Genomic DNA, 22,529 nt, shown 5'->3' on the forward strand with positions numbered 1-22,529 from the left:
CTGAATGATTTGTCATCTGAAATAACTGAAAAGGTTGCTTTATTCTTGAGTCTGGTAATCAAGGATCGATTGTCCAATGTATAGCTGCATATTTATTTTTATTTTATTTATTTGAGATTTATATCCCGCCCTTCCCACCAGGTGGCTCAGGGCGGCTTACAACATATAAAAACTGACATAAAATATAAAATTATACATAAAAATTAACATTCCAAATTTACATAATTAAAATCTAGACATTCACATAATTATGCACTTAAAACATTCAAGACATACGGCGGTCTTACAGCTACACTCAGTTTCAAATTCCCATGTTTCAGCGTTTCAGTATTTCAGTGCTGGTTAGTTCTAGTTGGTTGTAAGCCAGCCGGAAGAGGACTGTCTTACAGGCCCTGCGGAATTGAACAAGGTCCCGCAGGGCCCTTACCTCTTCCGGCAGCTGGTTCCACCAGGAGGGTGCCATTACTGAGAAGGCCCTATCTCTTGTAGTTTTCAAACGGACTTCCTTTGGCCCGGGGACAATCAGGAGATTTTGAGTTCCCGATCTCAGTACTCTCCGGGGAATGTGTGGGGAGAGACGGTCCTTCAAGTAGGCAGGTCCTAGGCCATATAGGGCTTTAAAGGTAATAACCAGCACCTTGTACCGAACTCGGTAAAATATTGGCAGCCAGTGCAGAGCCTGGAGACCCGGCTGAATGTGCTCCCGTCTTGGGAGCCCCAATAACAACCGGGCAGCGGCGTTCTGCACCAACTGCAATTTCCGGGTTCGGCACAGGGGCAGCCCCATGTAGAGGGCATTACAGTAGTCGAGCTTCGAGGTGACCGTTGCATGGATCACCACTGCTAGGTCGTCACGCTCCAGGAAGGGGGCCAGCTGCCTTGCCCGCCTAAGATGGAAGAATGCGGACTTGGCAGTGGCTGCTATCTGGGCCTCCATGGTTAATGAAGGTTCCAGTAGCACTTTGTTATTTCTGCAGCTGTTATTTCTTTGTTTATAATCTGATATATACTAATAAAGGCTTTTGAGAGTGACTAATAATTACAAGGACATGCAATTGGCTGCGAAGTTCCAGTTCACTTTCTTTAAAAAGGGACAGTGCCTTAAAACTTAATGTTCCCAATTCTTTATGCAGGTCATGGGCAACTTCCTACCAGCCATTCTCTCCCACTTAGTCTGACTTGCATGTGAATTCCCTCTCAGTCTTAGCAATGGCTAGTTACATGTTATTACTAACCAGGGTTCACTTTTAACCCAGATTTGAAACTAGGATTTGATCTCTGGGTTATCTTGGTTAAGGCCACTAATTCTTCACTACTTGATAAGGCTACAAGGATATTCATTTCTGCAAACTATTGGAGTACACACACATTCTCAGATGCAAAAAGATAACATTAAGAGTACACAACTCTATCCAGAACTCCTGATCCAACTATTCTCAGAACACAGTGTTAACTTTGAATGAAACACACTGGGTAATCCTCAATTCAACGGCACCTTAAATGTGCAAATTCACAAGTGACATTCTCATGGAGAACAATGAGGTAAGAAGGTCAAAGATTACAAGGCAACATGATATATTAGCCTCACCCCAAATCTATGTCCACAATCCACATGACAATGAAGGATCAGGAGAAAGTCACATACTGCATTAAGATAAAAATCCTGCATAGCCAAACTGACCTAAGCTATACCTTTTTCAAAACTAAAGACTACAAACAACAAATTGGAGGCCCAAGACTGAAATGACTACACTGCCTATTACATCTCTACATGGATGCAGCCTATCCTACTTCTAGAATGTGGAGGAACTAAAGTATGTACCTCCATAGGTATTTAGACTTTGGCCTTTCATCTTGGCCTCCAACACCCTCTTTCCTTCCAAAAGCAGCCAACAGGTAATTAGAATCAGCTGTGACTTATCTAACAAACTTACAGCTGCCCATTGCTGTGAACTGATAAGCCACCCAAACAGACAGGCTGACAGATACTGTCCCAGTTTGCACATCTCTTTTTTTAAAAAGACAGATGGAATTTATATTGATTTTTGAAATGTCATATAAAAATACAGTTAGCTTCTGACCTTTTGATATTTCTGCCGCCATTGATGTACATGTTGATCCTGCCATGCTGTAGGCTTGGAAGAAGGAAATAGGTGGCATCTGCTGCGAGACTCCAGCTGCACTGCCGACATCGTTGATGGCAATACTCGCTCAGGAAGGATTTGTACTTTTGCCTGCTGGATTCTGATAAAAAGATTTCATATAGTATGAAAATTGCACCCATTTGGCTTCTATGGACTGAATAAATAGCCCCTTTATCTCTGTAAACAAGGCATCTCAAAGAGCGCAACACAGAAATTTAAGCTATTTCACATGATTTTCTGCAGTTTATTTTATAGGGTTTTTTTTTTTTTACATCATTGATGGCCAAATACTCCATTTCTATCCAGCTATCCTTCAGTTAATTCAATTTTGAAAAGTATCCTGTCATTTTAAAATGGGAAAAGATATTAAAACCAAGCTGCCATCACAGTAAAATGCAAAACTGGATTTGGAAGTTTTGAATATAATTATTCTCTCTAATGTGGGAGTGTTAAGTGCCAACATTATGGAGCTCTTTGCCTACACTATTCCTATTGGGAGTTAAGAAGGAGGTGAGAAGTTTCTACTTCACCACACAAAAGATGAACACAACAGACGAACTGCCCCCACAACAACTTTACAGATGGGTGGGAAAACTAAAGAACAAGTTGCTTACCTACCTTCCAAAGGTTCTCAATGTGGTACCTGTGAACATCACAGTATCTACGAACACTTTTCTAAAGAGCGCCCAAATGTTTTAGAAAGTGGGAGGGGCCAATTGGTCCTTTTTATTGGTCACTGGAATTTTGATTGGCTACGAAAATTTTCAAAAACATTGCTTTGGCTACAGCTGCTACCACAGCACAAGGATCTGCACTGTATGACCAAAGGTAATTTACTGAAGCCATTTAGTGGCTGGCTCTGCTTCCTGCAGCAGCCATTCTGTGGCTGCATCTACCACGTGTCAGGATTCCAAACATTCCTGCAGGCTAAAAAACTCTGGGACCTCTGCTCTAAAACAAAGCTCTGCAGGAGCTATGTTGGAGCTTTATAAGGCAAAATAGTTCCAAAAGAACCACTTTCAGCAATGCTGAGCTATACCGGGGAAATATCTCTATATGGCTATGGCAAAACATGGTTCACACCCCCACCACACCAGCCAAATAATTTGCGGGACTGGGGGGGGCATGGATGATAATGATGGGGAGCAGTAATGATGAGCAGCATGGGGTCCCAAGCCAAGGGTGCTGCCCAAGTGCTGGGACTTTGAGCTCATTCCTCCACTGCGTGCAACCTGGGCCTAGCCTGGTGGCTGGCACCACACAACTGGGCCATGGTTTTTCCAGGTACAGGCTGCTAGGGGGAGGGAAGGAGGGAAAGCTGAAGACAGGAGCAGATAAAGGTAGGTTGGCTAGTGAGTGGGGTGGAGAGGAGAAAGAAGGAGAACAGGAGAGGCTATGGGGGCTTTCAGGGAAGAGAAACAGTGGGGGAGGTAAAAATGCCCTGATTGTATCCATCTGTAGTCTGTCTCCTTCAACTTACTTTACAGTAGAAATATAGCACTGAAAATACATATAAGAAACAGAACTCCGAGCCCCTTTAAATGAGTATTGCATTGACAGCAATAATTCAGCGGAAATGAAGCCAGGCCTGAGTAATATTTAGGTAATGAAGAACTAAGTTGTCCGTTTTTCAACAAGTATTCAAGATGTCTTGCAGAGCAAGCAGTTTATACCCTAATGGATAACATTCAATAAAACCTATTACAAAATGAGTGGAACAAACAAGCATAAAATCAAATAAATTAGCACCAGAATAAAAGTGGATTAGTAATCACTTAGAAGCAAAATAAATAGCAGCAGATGATTATATTCAACACTGAAATTATGAAAAACACAAAAACCCCAGTCTGCTAAACAAGCATCAGCAGTCAGTAGTTGTCACAATAAAAAAAAGTAACCTGGTGCTGAAAGGCCAACTGTTCTGGCACTAGGTGTCAGAAGGATCATCAGTGGTATTACAAAAATGTTTGGACAAAGTTTTTTAAAAGACAGAACAGGGTCCTTTATTGTATCAAAATATTTTGAAAGATGAAATGGATGACAGTCTTAATGTGTGCTGCCATCTTGTGTTCACATACCTACAGGTCCAGAGAATTTATTATCAAAGAAGATGGAAGAGAACTACAAAGACATTACATGCGATCAGACTGTCATTTCCCCCTAAATGTCCCTCTCAGAAAGTGCCTCATACTGACTCACACCAAATCCTCAAATAACATTTTTCACCACAAAAAAAAAAGATCAGAGAGAGAGTGAACGCATCGAAAGGATATGGAAGCGATAAAAAAAGTGAAAATGAAAAAAAATCCTCAAAAATACAAAGGTATATTTGTAAACAAATTTGAACAAGAGATCTGAAGTGTCAGAAAAGTGACAACTGGGATCAAAAAGAATTGTTTTTCAGAAAATCTGTTCTTCAAAAAGCGATCTACAAAATATCAATACACTAGTCAGAATTTTGTTGTGTGTCACATCATATAGTTCAGCTGAACTAAAATTGCAGAATCCAAATATGGTACCACTTTTAACTTCCTCTAACGTCTCAGGATGCTAAAAAGGTTAATTTTTCTACCAGCACATCTAGTTACCTTCTTTCTTTCTTTAAAAAGCCCTTAATGAAGTCTAAAGGTGAAAATGTTCTCCAAACAACATATCATAAAGTCAGGAAATGCCAAGTTCATGTTATTTTAATATTAAACACCTATGAAAGTCACTTTAACTTTTTGCGTAATATGAGCTATAATTACTTCACTAAATAATTCCTTGAATAGGCACATGGCGACTTATTCTCTCTTTTGAACTAATTTAGCATAATCCCTCTCAGGCTACAGTGGGGAACAGCATATCGAAAGGTCACAGGTGGCCATTTATTTTAGGGCTGCATGAGTTTCTGTTCTGGAATTTGTTGCAACTGCCTTCTTGGGGATGAAGAACTAGCAGGTTCTCCTACAAGTTTCAAACAACTGTTCTCTATATTTGTACATTAATTCCATTTTTATTCTGCCTTTTCTCCAAGGGCAAGAATCTACATGGTTCTCCTGCTCATACATTACCGTCCCAGCAACCATGAGAGGTAAGTGAGGCTCAGTAAGGTACAAGAGAATGAATGACTGGCCCTCAATCACCCAGAAATCTTTCTGGAAGAATGGGGATTTGAACAGTTTGCTTTTTTTTTAGCTTGACCTGTGTATTAACCAGGTTTGTCTCTTGTTTCATATTATTTGCTAAACACATCATTTTTCAACATCCAGATGACCCTACAAACCCACAGTTTACTGTTCATTTTGGACTAGGTTGTCAAGCTACAAGGGAGGAAAATCTGATTTATAGGCCTTACACTGTACATGCATGTGACTGGTAGGGCTTGTGCTATTCCTGCTCCATGTTCTTTGACTGGATATGTGTGTGAAAAAACACTCAAAAAAGTGAGGTAACTGGTAATGCAAGGATTCTTTGTTTCACACTGAATGCTATTTTCTGGGATGGTTTTGGTTTCTAAATGTAAGGTACAACTGTAATGTGTCATGTTTCAATTGTACTAACTGGAACATCTTCTTTTAAATTACAGCTCATTGCTCTGAATCTTTCAGACAAGGAAGGAAACAAGAGTTAATTCCCAGTCACCTTTTCTAATATCTATAAATGGTTTTAGAATGCTACCATCAATATTCTCCCACCCCATTTTTTGTTGATTGTTAAACCAATTCCTGGATAGGACACCTTGGAAGTATTATCTCATTATCCTTCCCACATTGATTAGAAGTGTATAAGCACAAAGATGTAATTTAAAAACTATTAAATACTATTTTGAGGTTTCTTGCCAGAAACCTCCAGAACCTATTCACAAATGTACAGATTCCCCATAATCATGGTAATTAAATTTCCAAGTATCTAGTACCACCCAGATAAAGAAAACAATGCAAGTAACAGCAGTTCAGGCCAACTGGACTAGTCAGCTTCTGACAGACCAGTTTTACCAGGTGTTCCAACCTTGATGAACCTATAGGTACTTTCAGAATTCTGAAAGCAGGTAGTGGGTGCCACAACAAAATGGTGGCTGTGGGGTGGGGGCAGAAGTAATCATGGTATGGCTACCATGAGGACTGGGACCAAACAAAACATTAGGAGGTTCAAAGTCTGACATCTTCCTAGCATGCAGGCAGCCATTTCCAAATAGATATTTTCAGCAGACACAAAAGTGATGCGTCCTGAATTTTCTGAAGCAGTAAATGCCAGAAAACTCATCAGCGGGCATCATGGCATCCACAAGGATCACATTGGAATCAATGAGCTATACCACCATGAACTATATCACAATACCTCAGTTTGAGAAAGGGTAACAACCTAAAATTCATATTTAAAAATGAAGCCAGCACCTATATGTGGATCACTACTACCCAGCATTTTTTTTTAGTAATTGTGTGGTGAGTGTTATACAGAACACAGCTATCAGTGACTTCAAGACCTTGTACCTGGTTCGTGAATAGTAACTAAAAAACAACAACCACAAGAAAGGTAGTTAAGCATTTGTGCTAACAAAATTATAAAAATCTGTTGTCTGTAACAGGTTTCCCAATTCACCCATGGAATATATGTATTTTCCTACCCATCTGACTGAGTTCTTATTTCGAGCACTTTGAACCTCTGTCTTCCTATAGCTTTTACTTTAACTGTTTCAATTCCATACTCCCGTTCTTCGCGGTAGGCATAAATTTCAGCAGTCGTTCCAAAATGTGCTTCCCTTTCAAGTATATTGCTAAGAAGAAGAAAACAGACATAGTTGTACTACCTTTTCAAGCATTTCATCAACAATTTCCCATCACCTTTCCCCTAGAATAAAATTCTACCCTATTTTACAGTCCAAAAAAATTTCTGGCATGGTAGTATTCTATACTATAACAAAAATACTAAAATCAATTTTATGGCATGATAATGTAGAAACACAAACAATGTGTCAAACATTTATGGAAGTGATCAATATGATTTATACCACCAAAGATTTTCAACCAATTTCAAAGGTGGGATTGATATATTATAGGTTAGGCTTCCTCTCCGCGCAACCAATTACTTCACAGCAAGGATCATATAAAAATAGTCACACATGAAATGAATGCCTTCTCCCATTGTTTACCATTGCCTCCAATACACTGTTGCTCCTTTAACCTTTTTTACCTTAAGTTTTAGACTGTAACCTTCTAGCGACAAGGACCCTCTCTTGTATTCTGTAAAGCACCATGCACATCAAACAACAAGAGCCACCATCTAATCCCCCCACATTTACTATGCATATTTGTGGTTCACAGTTTCAGTTGCTTTATCCACGGCTGGCACTAGGGAGTTGGTCAGGTAGGCCATCACCTAGGGCACCATCTGGCCACAGGGGCAGCGAGCGCCCCCTCCCCATGCGCAGCTTCCTTTTGCCGTCCCCTCTGCCACAGAAGAAATGGTAGCAGGGATGGCAGTGGCAGCATGGACTACAACTAACAGGGAGCTGCACCCTGCTGCTGCTACCGCCTGGGGAGGTGGGCAGCAAGATGCCACTGCAGCTGGGCCTGGGAGCTGGCAATACCTCTGTTCCTTCCACCACTGGATGGCTGTGGGTCATTGCCACTGCTGGAGCCGCCTCCTCCAGTGATCATTTTGTGAGGTAAAATGAGGATTTGAACTAGAAGCTCTCACATCTAGCCCAGGCTAACCCGATCTCATTAGATTTTGGAAGTTCAGTACGGTTGTCTCTAGTTAGTATTTGGATGGGAGACCACCCAGGAAGTGCAGGATGCAGAAGGAGGCAGTGGCAAGCTACCTCTGAAGAGGGAGGCAGTGGCAAGTTTCTTGCCTTGAAAACCTCATGAAGGGTTGCCATAAATTGGCTGTGACTTGAAGGCACTTTCCTCTAACCGTACTCTAACCGCAAGGTTGATTTAAAAAGCTCTACCTATTTGTGAAAAATACATGTGCTAAAACTGTGCTAAAACTGTTTTCTGAAAAAGATTTGATGCTGCTGTATTACTTATTCTCATAATTAAAAAAATAAATTTAAAATTTAAATTAAAAATAAAGAAAAAATTAAAAATGTAAAAAAAGTTTCAAGTTTTGTGCTTTTCATTTTTCCTACATTTCTTGTTTTTTAAAAATTGGTTAGATTTGGGGGGGCCTTGCACAGGGCAGCAAAAAGCCTGGAATCGGTCCTGGCTTTAGCACCCAGTAAGAGCTCTGTACAAGGATAGCTTCTGCTTCAATGAGTAACCAGTGAAGTGTATCACACTTCACATACTACACACACACACAATCCATGGAGTTTAAATCATTTTTTTGATGACAAAATACACAGTGCAATGCTTCCTTGTGTGGGGCTCAGAGTATGCATACACTGCAACCACCAAAGAGCTCTGGACTGCAGCCAGTAAAACGTTTAACACCTAGAACCTTCCATTTACTGCTTCCCCTGGACAAAGTATCAATGCCCTAAGTTTATAAATCCACCGAAGTATTTTACCTGTATGCAAGAACAGCAAATGTTCTGTCTTTCTGTATTAAATTCCGCACCATGCTGACCTCTTGGGGGTGAAAGAGTTGCAGAGGCAATGTCTGTCCGGGAATCAACATCACCATCACATGAGGCAAGACTGGAATCATCTGGCAACTGTCATCATCATGAACAGTCCTCCCATGAAACTCTTCCATATCAGATCCTAAGTACTTTCAAAATTAAAAAAATAAAATGGAAGTTTTACAATACAAGAAGAGAGTTCTGGGATCTGCTAATGTTTTGTAAATGCAAAAATTATGACATCAGCAATAGGATGAAGGGAAGAAAATAGCTAATACCGTTCTACGAACATTTGCAAAAATTGTTGTGGAAGTTTGTACAGTGCTATAATACACAAGACTGATGATGTGCTGTAGCTTGTGCTACTGATTGGCAAAGTATAGTTTAGCTAAGTTTGACAAGCAAAACATCTTCCTACTTGGTTTGATTCTCCTGCACAGGCATAGAAATGGCCCTCTGTATGTACTTCTGGACCATTCTTGAATTCTTACCACCTGTGATTACAGTAATATATTCAGAATATTTAATGTGCATTTAAGATACACAGAAACAGCTAGGTGCACACTTCCCTCCTGCATGATTTGGGGCTTAAAAAGAGCCAATCCTACCAAGAGTCCTGGATAGCTGTGGGTATGGAAATGGCAAGATGCTGTTGCTTTTACCTTGCATAAAAAGAGATTAAGTTCTGGCTCCAACCAGGTGGAACTCTGCTGGACTACACGCGGGCCCTGCGGGATCTTTTGCAATTCCACAAGGTCTGTAAGGAAGAGATGTTCTGCCAGGCTTTTGACTGAGGACAGCAACAGTTGGCACCTTTTTTTGCCTATCCCCCCAGAAGTTTCCTCCACCCCCCATGCTCTGACAGGTTGATGAGAATGAGCAGAAATTAGCAGGATGCCATTGGGGTGGGAATTCTTACTGCTTTATTGTTCTTAAAATTAACTGATGTTTTAATGTTGTTTGCCTTTTACCTGATGTACATCGCTCAGAACCCGGCCTTGGTCAGAATGGGATAACAACAACAACAAGAGGAAGATGGATCGCGGTAGTATAGTACAAGTAACCCCAAAAGTTAGAGATTATATTTCTTACCAGATTATGTATGCTAATTCAGCCAATTTATCTAACAGGAGCAAAGGGTATAAAAGCTACTAGCAGAGAGAAATTTGCTATATTATAAATAGATGATGGTTACATCATGGAGAATATGATACTAAAATATGATAAAAATAAAAATACATAGAAAGAATACAATATTCAAAAGGTGATATGAATTTGGGTGAGCTAGTCCCAATAACAGCAGTTTTCATTGTAGTCAGCTACACTTACAATTCTGCCACGCAGATAATAATCATGTTCAGGAAAGGAGAATACTGCAATGCACATACCATGTGTGATGTTGGCAGACTAGTATCAAAATTAATGTTTGGCTTTTCAGCATCCTTGCTGTCTTGATCTTCAACTTCCATTTCAACATCCTCCTCTTCATCACTCTCTGCTAGAAAGGCAAAATTGAATACATATATTCATTTTAAAAAACAAGAAAGCATACCCCACAACTCCCCCAAATGGTCAATGTTAGACAAATTTTTGGGGAAAGACAGTGACTTTCCTACATGCATAGTTAAAGTGATGGTTTAAGTTTTCATGTTTCCTTCTGGTTTTGCAGAAACTATCTGAAAATATATTAACACTGTGAATACAAATTAACATTTAGTTGAGCCTTTCTGGAAAGTCACATTTTCTTACTCTGAAACTTCAAAATTCTTTCTCCATAAAAGTTACTTTTTTTGCCATTTCTTCAGTTATCAGGGTTTGGTACTAATCATAAACATTTTTTGTTATGCAGATGAGCTTTTTATTTTCCTAAACAGTACAACTCTAATAGTGCCAAGTTAGATTAATAAGGAAGCTGTGCGGCAAGACAGTTTCAGAGTAATTGCAGTCTGAATTGCCAATCTCCTTGTGTATGTTGTTCCACTGCTGTGGAACAGAAAATCACTACAAGGGAATATTTAATAATTTTTTCCTATTCTAATCCTCCTGTAACTGGAGGCCCTTAAAAAGCCAACAAGCATAAAACTTTGAATATTTGCCCACTCCTATGTGAACCCTGGTTAGATGTTCTGCGGAACCTTCATTCCTTTGTTGGGGAGAGTCAGCATAGTTCCACTTCATATCACCTCTTTCTGTCTCTCAATTGGATGGATCATGTATTTTCTCACAGTAACTTTTTTATTAAAGAAATTATCTGAATATTTTGCAGCTAATTCCATAACAGATGTTGCACTTGTTTTTATTGGTGTGAGTATTTGGAGATCCAGTGAGCTAATGCCTTATTTATGTGAGCTGGTCAAGTAGAACTGAGACATCTGAACCAGGACTAATGTTCAGTCTATGCATTATATGTAGCAGTGGACACTTAGTAACTCCATATAACAGACTCTGCTTTGGCCACCACTGCTTCATTTTGGTAAATTGCTTTGCTAGAGCAACTGCCCATCGTTCAGCTGTGCAGTCCAATAAACAATTCAGCCAGTTTTGCTATATGCCTATTATATTTATAGTTTTTAAAACTGGCAATAATAGTTAACTTTTTATTTCGGACCGGGCTTTGCAGGCTGTTGCAACGTGGCTTAGACTGAGTGGGCTGAAGTTAAATCCAGCGAAGACAGAGGTTCTCCATGTGGGTCGTGGCACTCTGGGGAAGGAAATATCTCTCCCGGCCTTTGACGGGGCGCCGCTGAAGACGGCGCAGCGGGTAAAGAGCCTGGGTGTCTTACTGGAGCCTTCATTATCAATGGAGGCCCAGATAACAGCCACTGCCAAGTCAGCATTCTTCCATCTGAGGCGGGCGAGGCAGTTGGCTCCTTTCCTAGAGCGTCAGGACCTAGCAATGGTGATCCACGCGACGGTCACCTCAAGACTGGACTACTGTAACGCTCTCTACATGGGGCTGCCTCTGTACCGGACCCGGGAGCTGCAGCTGGTGCAGAATGCGGTGGCCAGGCTGTTACTTGGTCTCCCAAGATGGGAGCATATACGGCCGGGGCTGCGCAGACTGCACTGGCTGCCGATTGTATACTGGATCCAGTACAAAGTGCTGGTCATAACCTTTAAAGCCCTATATGGCCAAGGACCGACCTACCTGAGGGACCGTCTCTCCCCATATGAGCCCCAGAGAGCACTGAGGTCAGTGGGAAAAAGCAGACTGAATATCCCTGGGTCAAAGGAAGTCAAACTTCAAAGCACCCGCACTCGGGCCTTTTCCGCTGCGGCCCCACAATTCTGGAACCAGCTCCCAGAGGAGGTGCGGGCCCTGCGGAACTTAGATCAGTTCCGCAGGGCCTGCAAGACCGTCCTCTTCAAACAGGCGTTTACTAATAACTGAATTAATGTTTACCGTTAGATTAATAATGTTTACCGCCAGTGCTGAATTAGGAATGTTTTAATTATTGATTGTTTTAATGTGCATTTTAATGTGAATTTAATGTTTTATTATTGTATTGTATTGTATTGTTTACTTGAAGTGCTGTTAGCCGCCCTGAGCCTGCTTCGGCGGGGGAGGGCGGAATATAAATAAAATTTTACATTACATTACATTACATATTTCAGCTTCTTTAGCATTATATTTCAATAAAATACCATAAGAATGTTTCTGAAGGTTGTATCAGCATGCCATAAAACTTATTGTGCTGCTCCAAGAGAAATTATCATCCCCACAAAACAAGAATACAGAACATCACTGCCCCAGACAGAGAATTCCATCAATACCCTGTGGCTAATAGCCACTGATGGACCTCTACTCCACATGTTTATCCAATTTCCTCTTGAAGCTGTCAATGCTTGTAGTTGCCACCACCTCCTGTGTCAGTGAATTCCATGTGTTAATCACCCCTTGGGTGAAGAAGTACCGCTACTTCCTTTTTTCCATTCTAACCCAACTGCTCAGCAATTTCATTGAGTGTCCACGAGTTCTTGTATTGTGAGAAAGGGAGAAAAGTACTTCTTTCTCTACCTTCTCTAATAACTAACTAAAAGTGCATAATAATCAGTTACTACATCAAAATAAAAAAATAAGCAGTACCTTTATACTACCTCAGAGGGGACACAACAAGTTTGTAAAACATTTAAACAATATTTCACTTTTTTAGAAAAAGATGCTACGTTGGTCATCTTGAAGACCCCCAAAGAGTGTTTCTAAGACCTGAAGCCATAACAGATTTGTGGGCAGGCAACTATAGAAGTTGGAGTCAATACCAGAAGTTGCTTCCATTTTCTAAGTATTCATTTTTGTTTTACTTTGCTCTTTTTCATTTGTCATGTAACTGACCTGGTTTTTCACATCTTTGCCCCCCAAAACAGAACAAATAAGGACCCTTAATTGGAAGCAGAATGTAACTGTGGTTATTGGGCACACCCACTTTTTCCATGATATGTCACGGAAAGTTTATATTTACTGGTAGGTACCGTCATAAATATTCTTGCAAAAACCCTCAATTAGTTACTGTACTAAGTATACAAGAATAGTTACCCCATCTGAATCTATAAATTGCAGTGATATGTCACGTTCTGGTCCCATGATTAAAAAAAAATAACTATTGTGCCAGGGGTGGCCAATGGTAGCTCTCCAGATTTTTTTATGCCTACAACTCCCATCAGCCCCAGCCAGCATGGTCAATGGCTGGAGCTAATGGGAGTTGTAGGCAAAAAAAAACTTCTGGAGAGCTACCGTTGGCCACCCCTGTGCTATATGATGGCAGATGATTTTTTTTCTCAACAATGCTTTCTTTATGAAGAAAAGCAGTACTTCGTAAGTTCATAAAAGGGTAATAAATTCAGTCTTAAGGAATTCCATGCCTCCAGAGAGCCAGTTTGGTGTAGTGGTTTAAGTGTGCAGACTCTTCTGGGAGAACTGGGTTTGATTCCCCACTCCTCCACTTGCACCTGCTGGAATGGCCTTGGGTTAGCCATAGCTCTGGCAGAGGTTGTCCTTGAAAGGGCAGCTGCTGTGAAAGCCCTCTCAGCCCCACCCATCTCACAGGGTGTCTGTTGTGGGGGGAGAAGATATAGGAGATTATAAACTGCTCTGAGTCTCTGATTCAGAGAGAAGGGCAGGGTATAAATCTATAATTCTTCTTCTTCGTTAAGTTCAGACTAAATGTAAATCAGAATTTTTAAAAAGGACAAGTTATCAATATAAATAAAACAAGATTGTTTAAAAAATTATATGCCACTTCTGAGACCTGTTTGAGGCAGTTTGCAACTAAAATGTAAACAATTAAACACAAGCCAGTTCATACAATGAACACTGAGCAGCCTAAAATGTTACTAATAAATAAATGCTCAGGCCAGCAGACCATTAAACAGTTAAAATGGACTGAATTGCTTTTTAAAAAGTGCTCGAAGCCTAGGTAAAGGTAAATGTTTTGGCCTGGCACTTACAGGAAAGTTAAGCAGGCATCAGGAGGAAGGGCGGGATACAAATAATAAATAAATAAATAAAATAAAATAAAATTCCAAAGGCAAAGCACCACCACTGAAGGGTGCCATCTGTAGCCACAGCTCTCATTATTTTGCGGGCTGGGGCACAGATGTCAGGTTTGAGAGGCATATCTAAACTGCAAGCTGGACAGCCTGGGAGAAGACGTTTCTTCTTGTATCCTGACTCCAGCTACACTGGTCCTTGAAGGTAAGAACCAGCACTATGAATTGTGCCTTGAAACGGACGGACAGGCAGTACAGATCTTCCAGCACAGGGAAGATACAATCCCCCTACAATAACTTTTAAAATGATCTGTGTGTATATGAAATCTCTCTCTCCCCTTCCCCCCTTCTAGTACAACACAGGCTTGCTTTCACTTACCAGGGTTAGGCCTATCTGCTGGTTTTAAATTATAAACCTCAACAACACAATCACAGCTGTAAATCCACCCACAGTGTAGTGCACTGCAACTGTACTATAAAATATGCATGGGCCTTCATAATTAAGGCAGCACAGTTCTATCACTACTTCCTATGACAGTCACATGATTCCTTCTGCCAGGGCTCCCCACCACAGCCTTCAAGACTCAAGAGATTTTTTTTATACCATGTGGTATAACTATGTCTTGCCTTGAAACACCTGTCTATGAACAGTTTCAGCACACCATGGGGCACAGTTATACATGGGTAAACGATCAAGTCAAACTGACATTTCCTTACTATCCAGGTACAGGTGTAACAGCATTCTTAGATCACTCCTGGTTTCTAAAAAATTTCTAAAAATGTTATTCTAATATAATTTTGATCCTGTTTTTCATAGGAGTTACAATACAGTTCATTCATTGTTGTTTTATATTTTTTAACAAACATTTTATCAAGTTGTGTTAGTTTTTACTACATTTTCATACACAATTCCCATTTAGAGGAAGAAATCTTGTTCTGTTTTACCTACAACTGTTTTAAAGCTTTCTTCTCTCTTCCTGTCTCTATTACCTATTAGGGAATGCTGTATTTTAACAACAGGGTGTTTACTTTTAGTACTAGGCCATGCTTCATTTCTAAATCCAACTCATGGCTGCTCCATTTTGGGTCTTCATTTTCACTTATTTCCGCAAGAAAAGCAAATGGCCAAACTGTGCTGAATGTTGGCTAAAAAAGCCTAAAAGCCTGTGAATAGTGATGACTCATTACTGCAGTGCCACAATGGAAAAAAAACCAAAAGACCATTGTTCTAGTCTCATTAATCCACAATACAAACTCAGATAGATGAAGGCACAACACACCTTGCCCTCCATCATTTGAAGAGGGAAGTCACATACTCTTGCGCTATCTTAATTCAAGGCAGACACACAAAAGAATGTATTTTATTTATGTTTGTCAAATTTATCTTCTCAGGTCAAGAAATTCATTTGTCAGCATTCTAGCAATACCAAAGTGCTGTAAGTGTAATGTCTGCATTCTTTACTGGACTCATACCATGAACATTTATGAAGCCTCTTATATAAACATCCTAGTTCTGTTTGTCTATGGTCACAAGTAATGGATTCTCCTGACTGGAGGAAGACCCAAAGCTTATCTTGTTCAGGGGCTTTCACTTGGGGGGTTCGGACCTCTAACTGCGATGCATACCTAATGTTAGTAGCACTAACACTACCATTTACTTTTTTTAAAGAGAAAGAGGCAGGAGAAAAATTAAAAGATGGGGATATGGGAATAAAAACTTAAAAATGATTCTTATGCTGCAGCCTGGGCTTAAAAGTGATTCCAGATCTAAAAATAATGATTATAAGATAGATTCAGTTCCCCACTATGCCCCAAGAATGAACCCATCCATGAAGTTACTCTGTACAGATTAACCTGCACAATCCAACTATCAGCAGTGAAAAAAATAAAGTGCATATCACTCAGTGTGCTTGCAAGCAAAACATAACTCAATAAAAGATTGAAGAATATCATTAGTGACTATAAATAAGGTAAATAAATAATTTAAAACCATGCAGAGAAAGTCAGCCTCCCACATCCTTCACTCCCACTCAAAATGGAATTATGAAATCATGCTTTTACTAAAGGCACATGAGAATATCTGCACTGAATATTTCTTCCAAATCACGATACCAATATTAAGGAGCTTCATTTTACAAACATCCTGACTTGCCAGCAGTATTACTGCAAAGCATCTGTCAAGCACCTTACAGCCACTATCTTATTCCTTTCAGTTTCCTTCTTTAAGGATTGCTTATTCCACAGCACCTATGCAAGTCAGAATGCTGCTCTGCCTCATTTCATATCTATTTTTCCTTTAAAGGAACAGACGCCAGCCATTTCTAATCCATAAAGCTGGCAATCATCCAAACGCTGAGTTCAAAATTCTGTCAGGAGCACTCCTATATTCTTAAAAGAATACGGTATATATTATAACACATAATAAGGCATTGTTCTAAGGAGGATACTGATCTCCTACAAAATCAAATAGTGCTATTTTAATTTTGGTTATATCTACATTTTATAATTTAATTATATCAGATAAACAGTGAAGGCAGTAAGGAGGAGGCCACAGTAAGTGTTGTACCAAAACACAATTATTCTCTTAACTGCTAAGAAATAAGGATTTTTTTCCAGTTTCATGTCAGAAAGCAGAGAATAATTTAGAAAAACCTACAACTGAAGTATGGTCACAGTTACCCTGCTGTAGCTTTACTGCCAGCCAACTATGATGTAACATGGGTGAAGCTTTCTGAAGAAAATTGGCAGAACCAAGCAAAACACAAACGCTAGGAGACAGCCCTGCAAAGAGCAGCAGAAAGTCCCACACAAGTTGCATCATAGCATAAATTCTTGTTATGTTGCTGTGTGCTTATTCCAGTAAACACCTGCTACTATAAGCTGGTGGGAAGATAACAAAGATAATTTATTCAGACATTCATAGTATATTAATTCCATTTATTTTCAACCAGCCAGACCCTACTACACCGTTACTTCTTATTATTCTCTTTCTATGATTCTACTACAAAGCAAGGAAGGAGGTATTGGCTCTGCTCCTTGCAGCAGCCATTTTGGGTTTGGAGCTCTCCACCCCTTCTCAAAATTCCAAAGATGCCCAGAAGCTCAAAAAGGTTGGGGAACCCTAATCTAGAGCATTCCTGTTTTAATGGAGGCTCATTGATTACCAATATATTTATGTGCATTTTTACTTATTTTTTTCAGTTGTCCTCTGTCAAAAGACACCAGATATTAAAGCCCCCCTACTCATGGGAATGCCAGTTGCATTGTGTCACAACCTTCTATATATATAACTGAACACACTTTTATGTAAAGGATCAATTTGGCAAATTCATAAATCCTTTTCCTTCAGTGTCCTCTTCTCAATTCTGCTTTCTTGGTTGCCAAGAACAGGGGCCTCCAACCCCTGAGTTGTGGCCTGTTAGCAACCAGGCCGCAGAGCGAGGCAGAGGTGCCTCTGATCCAGATGTTACGTGGTCAGACTGAAGGTACAGGGTCCAAACAGAACTCCCAAGTCCAAAATCCAAGAAGCAGGTATTTCAGCTGCACAAGGCCCAACCTACAGTCAAAAGGATGGCAAGAAGGCCCAAAGGGAGGAAGGTCTAAACAAGAATAAATGGTCTTGCTTTATTCTAAACTGTCCGCAGCTGGCGTGATCTTGTTTGGCCAACCAGATGGCCCAGCAGGCTATAACACATGACCACTTACATCTGCAGCTAGCATGTACCCACAATCAAGCAACTCACCCACACCCAAGGTCCCTTGTGCTAATGAGATAGAATCTAAGTGCAAGCCCCACTCTGTCTCTGGCCTTGAAGCTCCCCTTTATCTCACTTGCACTTGTGTTTACCTCCATCACATCCCTTATCTCTCTTGAAACAAGTCATCCTAACTTTAAATTCCCAGAGATGAACCTTCAGTAACTTGACTAGGCCTAACTGCCTGACCAAAATTCAAAAGACTAAGAACTGACTAGAAAAGGCCAGTTTCTTGATAACATGAAGCAGAAATTGGTTAATGCAAAGCTAGTTTTGGTCAAGGCAGTTAATACATATCCCTTTGAGCTCCAAAAATGAGAAAGGGAAACAAAAAAAAAGTCCTAGGAATCTGTACAAATAGCACTTACAGTAGTGTCCCAATAACTTTTTCAATTACGCATATTGCAAGCAAATGGTTTTTTGGGGAAAATTAGCCATACCAATTTTAGTCAACTTTCCCTGCTCTTTTCTTTAGACACAGCAATATCTTTTCCTTGTTGAAAAATCCTGCACTGCATACCAATCCAGTTACCCACCATGAAAAATCAGAAATACCTTTTAATATTATACATCACATACTTCCTGATGTAAGGATTTTCAAAGTGCAGCAAGGTTCTGATACAGAGTATACTTCAAGGCATAACCATATAAAGACTGTACCACTGAGTATCTGGCTATATAAAGTGAATAGAACAGACCGTTCCCTAATTCCACCAGCACTTTATACCCCAACTGTCCTTTACTAGCACCAAACATCTTTATTTCCTTTATGTTACATAGCAGGCCAGTGTTCTCATTAATTCCAACATTCCACAGTCCAGAACATAACTCTATTTTACTATCAAAAATCCCTATTCTCCTTACTGATTGGAATGTTCCAATATCCTGTTAGCAACACATCCCACCTCTTACTCTTATCCTAATCATAAAGATCTTGACTCTTTCTGCACTTTAATGCTTCAAAACCCTACTGCGCTACTTACTTCAGAGTTCCGAACATTGGACTCTCATACACACAAAATGGCCCAACTACCAGTTTCTCAGGCTTCCCCTTTCACTTCTTCAGTTTCTCTCCAGTCTCTTTAATGCAGCACAACCAAGGCTTTTTTTTTTTAGCAGGAACGCACAGGAACGCAGTTCTGGCTGGTTTGGTGTCAGGGGATGTGACCTAATATGCTAATGAATTCCGGCTGGGCTTTTCCTACAAAAAGCCCTATGTTAAACAATGGTGACATCAAGGGGTGTGGTCTAATATGCAAATGAGTTCTGCTGGGCTTTTCTACCAAAAAAGCCCTGAACACAACTATATTTGCTCCCTCCTGGAAACAATAGTACAAATAAAATGGAGAAGAAGAGAAGGTTGTAAGGTACTTTGGGCTCCCACTGAGAGGGAATGGCACAATATAAATGAAGAAAATAAATAAGACATGTCATCAACGCAGTAGAGAGATAGAAATTCCATTAGCACAGCCTCTCCATGCCAGGATAAGATGTCATTTGTCCAACTCCTGATAAAGATCTAGCATCCACGCCAAGAAAAAAGTGGCAACCCTAGCTATTTCCCCTAGACTTCTTGCTGTCTACCCACATCAAACTTCCTTCCTTTAAAAACATCTGTCCTTCTCTTGTTGCAGTTTGTCTTGTTCCAGAAACTTCCACCACAATGCCACAAAGCCCAGTCCTTCCCCCCCACTCCCCCGCTCCTTGCCGTTAACTTGCCATGTCTGACAAAACCTTTTTGACCGGCTGTAATGCAGCCTGCTCCGTTTTCCTTGCCTCTCTCTCACAATACCGATTCCACTCAGTCACCACAAATGACCTCTTTCCCTATAGGTCTTGTTCCTTGCCATCAAAGACCACCCCCACCCCATCTCCAAGGCCCGCCACGCCCCCATTCCCTCCTCTCTCGTTGCCCCGTACCCCACAGCCTGCAACATCGCCATAACCCTGCCAGGCTCAATCTCTCCAAGCTTCCCCTCCTCTCCCTCAGGAACCCCATTCCTCCCAACAGCGCGGCCGGCCCACCGCACAGAGCCTTCGTATAGCCTTCTAGCGCCTGCCCCTTTTGAGCCACCCGGCTCCCTTCGCAGCATCCCCTTCGCCCTCCCTGCTGCGCCTTCAGGCCGTCTCGGCCTTTGTCGAGAGACTCAGTAGGAGCGGCCATTACCAGGAATGAGCTGCAAGTGGTTCCCCATGTTGTTCTCCTGTTCTCCGCCTCCTTCGTCCGCGGCCATCGCTGTTTACCCGGAGAGGAGCCTGGGAAGGCGCCGCGGGGGAAGGGAGGAGAAGGAAGCGGCACTTTGAACAGCTCCAACCTACCCCGCAGCGGCCCCTAGTGGCCAGAAAGACGGCTCTTCATCGATCTTTCCTGGGACGTGAAGCGCATAGCAGAAGGAATTTTTTGTATTCACTCTTCTGCGCTTTTAAATAGCTCCCTCGGAGACAGAAATGCAATCAGGAAAGCCTTCCTCCCTGGGCTGATTCTCCACGTCAGCCCGTCCAGTGAATTCCTGGCCATGCATCTCTCAGAAGGCGCTAAAGTCTTCTTGAATTTATGATATTTTGGGTTTCAGCTCCCGCCCCACCGTATTTTCTGTAGTACTTTTGAAGCACACAAAATGTTATAATAGTTACTCATCCTCAGAACAAAACTGAAAGGTAAGGGCATTCCGTAAAACTCTGTAAAATTATGTCACACTTTAGGGTTGTGAACCTCCAGACTACACACATCCATTCCTCTGGAGAAAGTGGCTGTTCTGGAGGTTAGAATCCAGGGCTTTTTTTTTTTTTTGGGGGGGGGGGAACGCAGTTCTGGCTGGCTTGGCATTAGGGGTGTGTGGCCCAATATGCAAATGAATTCCTGCTGAGCTTTTCCTACCAAAAAAGCCCTATGTGAAACAATGGTGACATCAGGGGTGTGACCTAATACGCAAATGAGTTCCTGTTGGGCTTTTTCTACCCCAAAACCCCTGTTAGAATCTATGCGATTATACCCTGCTGAGAGGTCTCTTCTTTCTCCAAACCTTGCCTTCCCAAGATCCACCCCCAAATATCTAGGAATTTCCAAACCTGAAGTTGGGAAGCCTACAAGTTCCATTCTGAAGATGCCATATAAAGCCATGATACCCTTGGAGTTTGGGACTTGGGAAGTAATCTTTATCTGGTAGTTTAAAAGGTTATGATTATATAACATTAAAATATGCCTTCTGTTATTGCATGTGTGTATTTCATAAAAAGGTATATAGAGCACACAATAGTTATGTCGTGCTTTGGGGCTATTGCTAATTGCAAATGTGGTTGTCTATGAACTATAGAATGATTTCTACTGTCATAAGGTAATTGTCTTTGTCTGTGGCAGAAAACCAAAAAGGAGTTTGTGGAACCTTAAACCAGACATCTTTACTGGAGCATAAACGTTTTTTTTAAAAAAAATTAAAATTATCATTTAAAAATTAATAAAGGTACAGAAGAGAAAAAGGGTATTGGGGAAAGAAAATGAAATAATGTAAAAATATTTACATTGGTCAAGGACATTCATATTGTATATAGTACATTACACCAAGATATGTTTTAAGATGCTTCATTTCTCAGCTTCCCTTTTGCACTATTGACATAACAATTAAGATTGCAACCTCATCAACAATGCAATTCAACCCTAGAAATTGACAAATAGCTTGAGAAATTGTTTTCCTTAATGTATGAAGTTTATGTTAACTTTCTGTTTTCTTAGATTCAAAACATAGTTTTTGTTGTTTCAAACTGAAAAAAATTTCGCTCTTAGGGACAGTACTGGTGAATCTACTCAAAAGAAACATTCTGCCTCAAGTTAAGTGTGTTTCATTGGAATTTTATGGAATTATAGAAATGAGAATAGTAAAAAGGAAGCTGAAGGAGAAACACAAGAGAATCAAATCTCTAGAGCAGGGGTTGCCAAACTTGCTTAGTATAAGAGCCACACAGAACAAACATCAGATGTTTGAGAATTGTCAGACATAAATATCACACACACACTTTTTAATTAAAACTCTTAATACTTTCTTTGAAGGTGGAGGAGAGATTGGATTTATACCCTGCCCTTCACTACCCGAAGGAGTCTCAGAGTGGCTTACAATATCCTTCCCCTTACCCTCCCCACAACAGACACCCTGTAAAATAGGTGGGGCCAAGAGTGCTCTCCAAGAACTGCTGTTGAGCAGAACAGCTTTGAGAGAGTTATAACTGACCCAAGGCCACTCCAGCAGGGACATGTGGAAGAGTGGGGAATCAAACCAGGTTCTCCCAATTAAGAGTTCCTGCATTTAACCACTACACCAAACAAGCTCTCACAGAAAGGTAAAATACATATGTATACACTTTACAACACTACCATGCTAGAATGAGACTAAATTTAAAATAAAAGCTGGAAATAGCAGTCCCCATAAGACCAGCAAAGGGAAAGGTTAGGTATGTCAAGCATACAACCCATGGGCCAAATCTGGCCCCCACAGGGCTCAGTTCTGGCCCACAAGCAACTTCCTTCTGCTTCCTTTTCTAGGGCAATAGCAGGTGAATTACAATAGTAGGCCTGATTGGATTAGGTGTGATATGCAGATA

The 22,529-nt window shown here is 40.7% G+C and overlaps 1 protein-coding gene across 2 annotated transcripts in view; it reads right to left on the minus strand.

The window, feature by feature from the left end:
- The window catches only part of CRBN (cereblon), a 32,310-nt gene extending 12,068 nt beyond the window's left edge, over positions 1–20,242 (minus strand). Inside the window, exons 1-5 of one of the 2 annotated variants that reach the window (XM_060239575.1) lie at positions 20,104–20,242; positions 10,083–10,192; positions 8,641–8,843; positions 6,751–6,900; positions 2,082–2,244 (exon numbers count right to left, since the gene is read on the minus strand). In XM_060239575.1, the coding sequence (XP_060095558.1) occupies positions 2,082–2,244; positions 6,751–6,900; positions 8,641–8,843; positions 10,083–10,192; positions 20,104–20,170 (693 nt within the window). In that variant the 5' untranslated portion in view covers positions 20,171–20,242. The remainder of the gene's footprint in view (positions 1–2,081; positions 2,245–6,750; positions 6,901–8,640; positions 8,844–10,082; positions 10,193–20,103) is intronic. The other variant, XM_060239576.1, reaches the window with a different exon arrangement.
- Between the last annotated feature and the right edge of the window lie 2,287 nt (positions 20,243–22,529).

This window comes from Heteronotia binoei, chromosome 5 (assembly GCF_032191835.1).
Source record: "Heteronotia binoei isolate CCM8104 ecotype False Entrance Well chromosome 5, APGP_CSIRO_Hbin_v1, whole genome shotgun sequence".
NCBI lineage: Eukaryota > Metazoa > Chordata > Lepidosauria > Squamata > Gekkonidae > Heteronotia > Heteronotia binoei.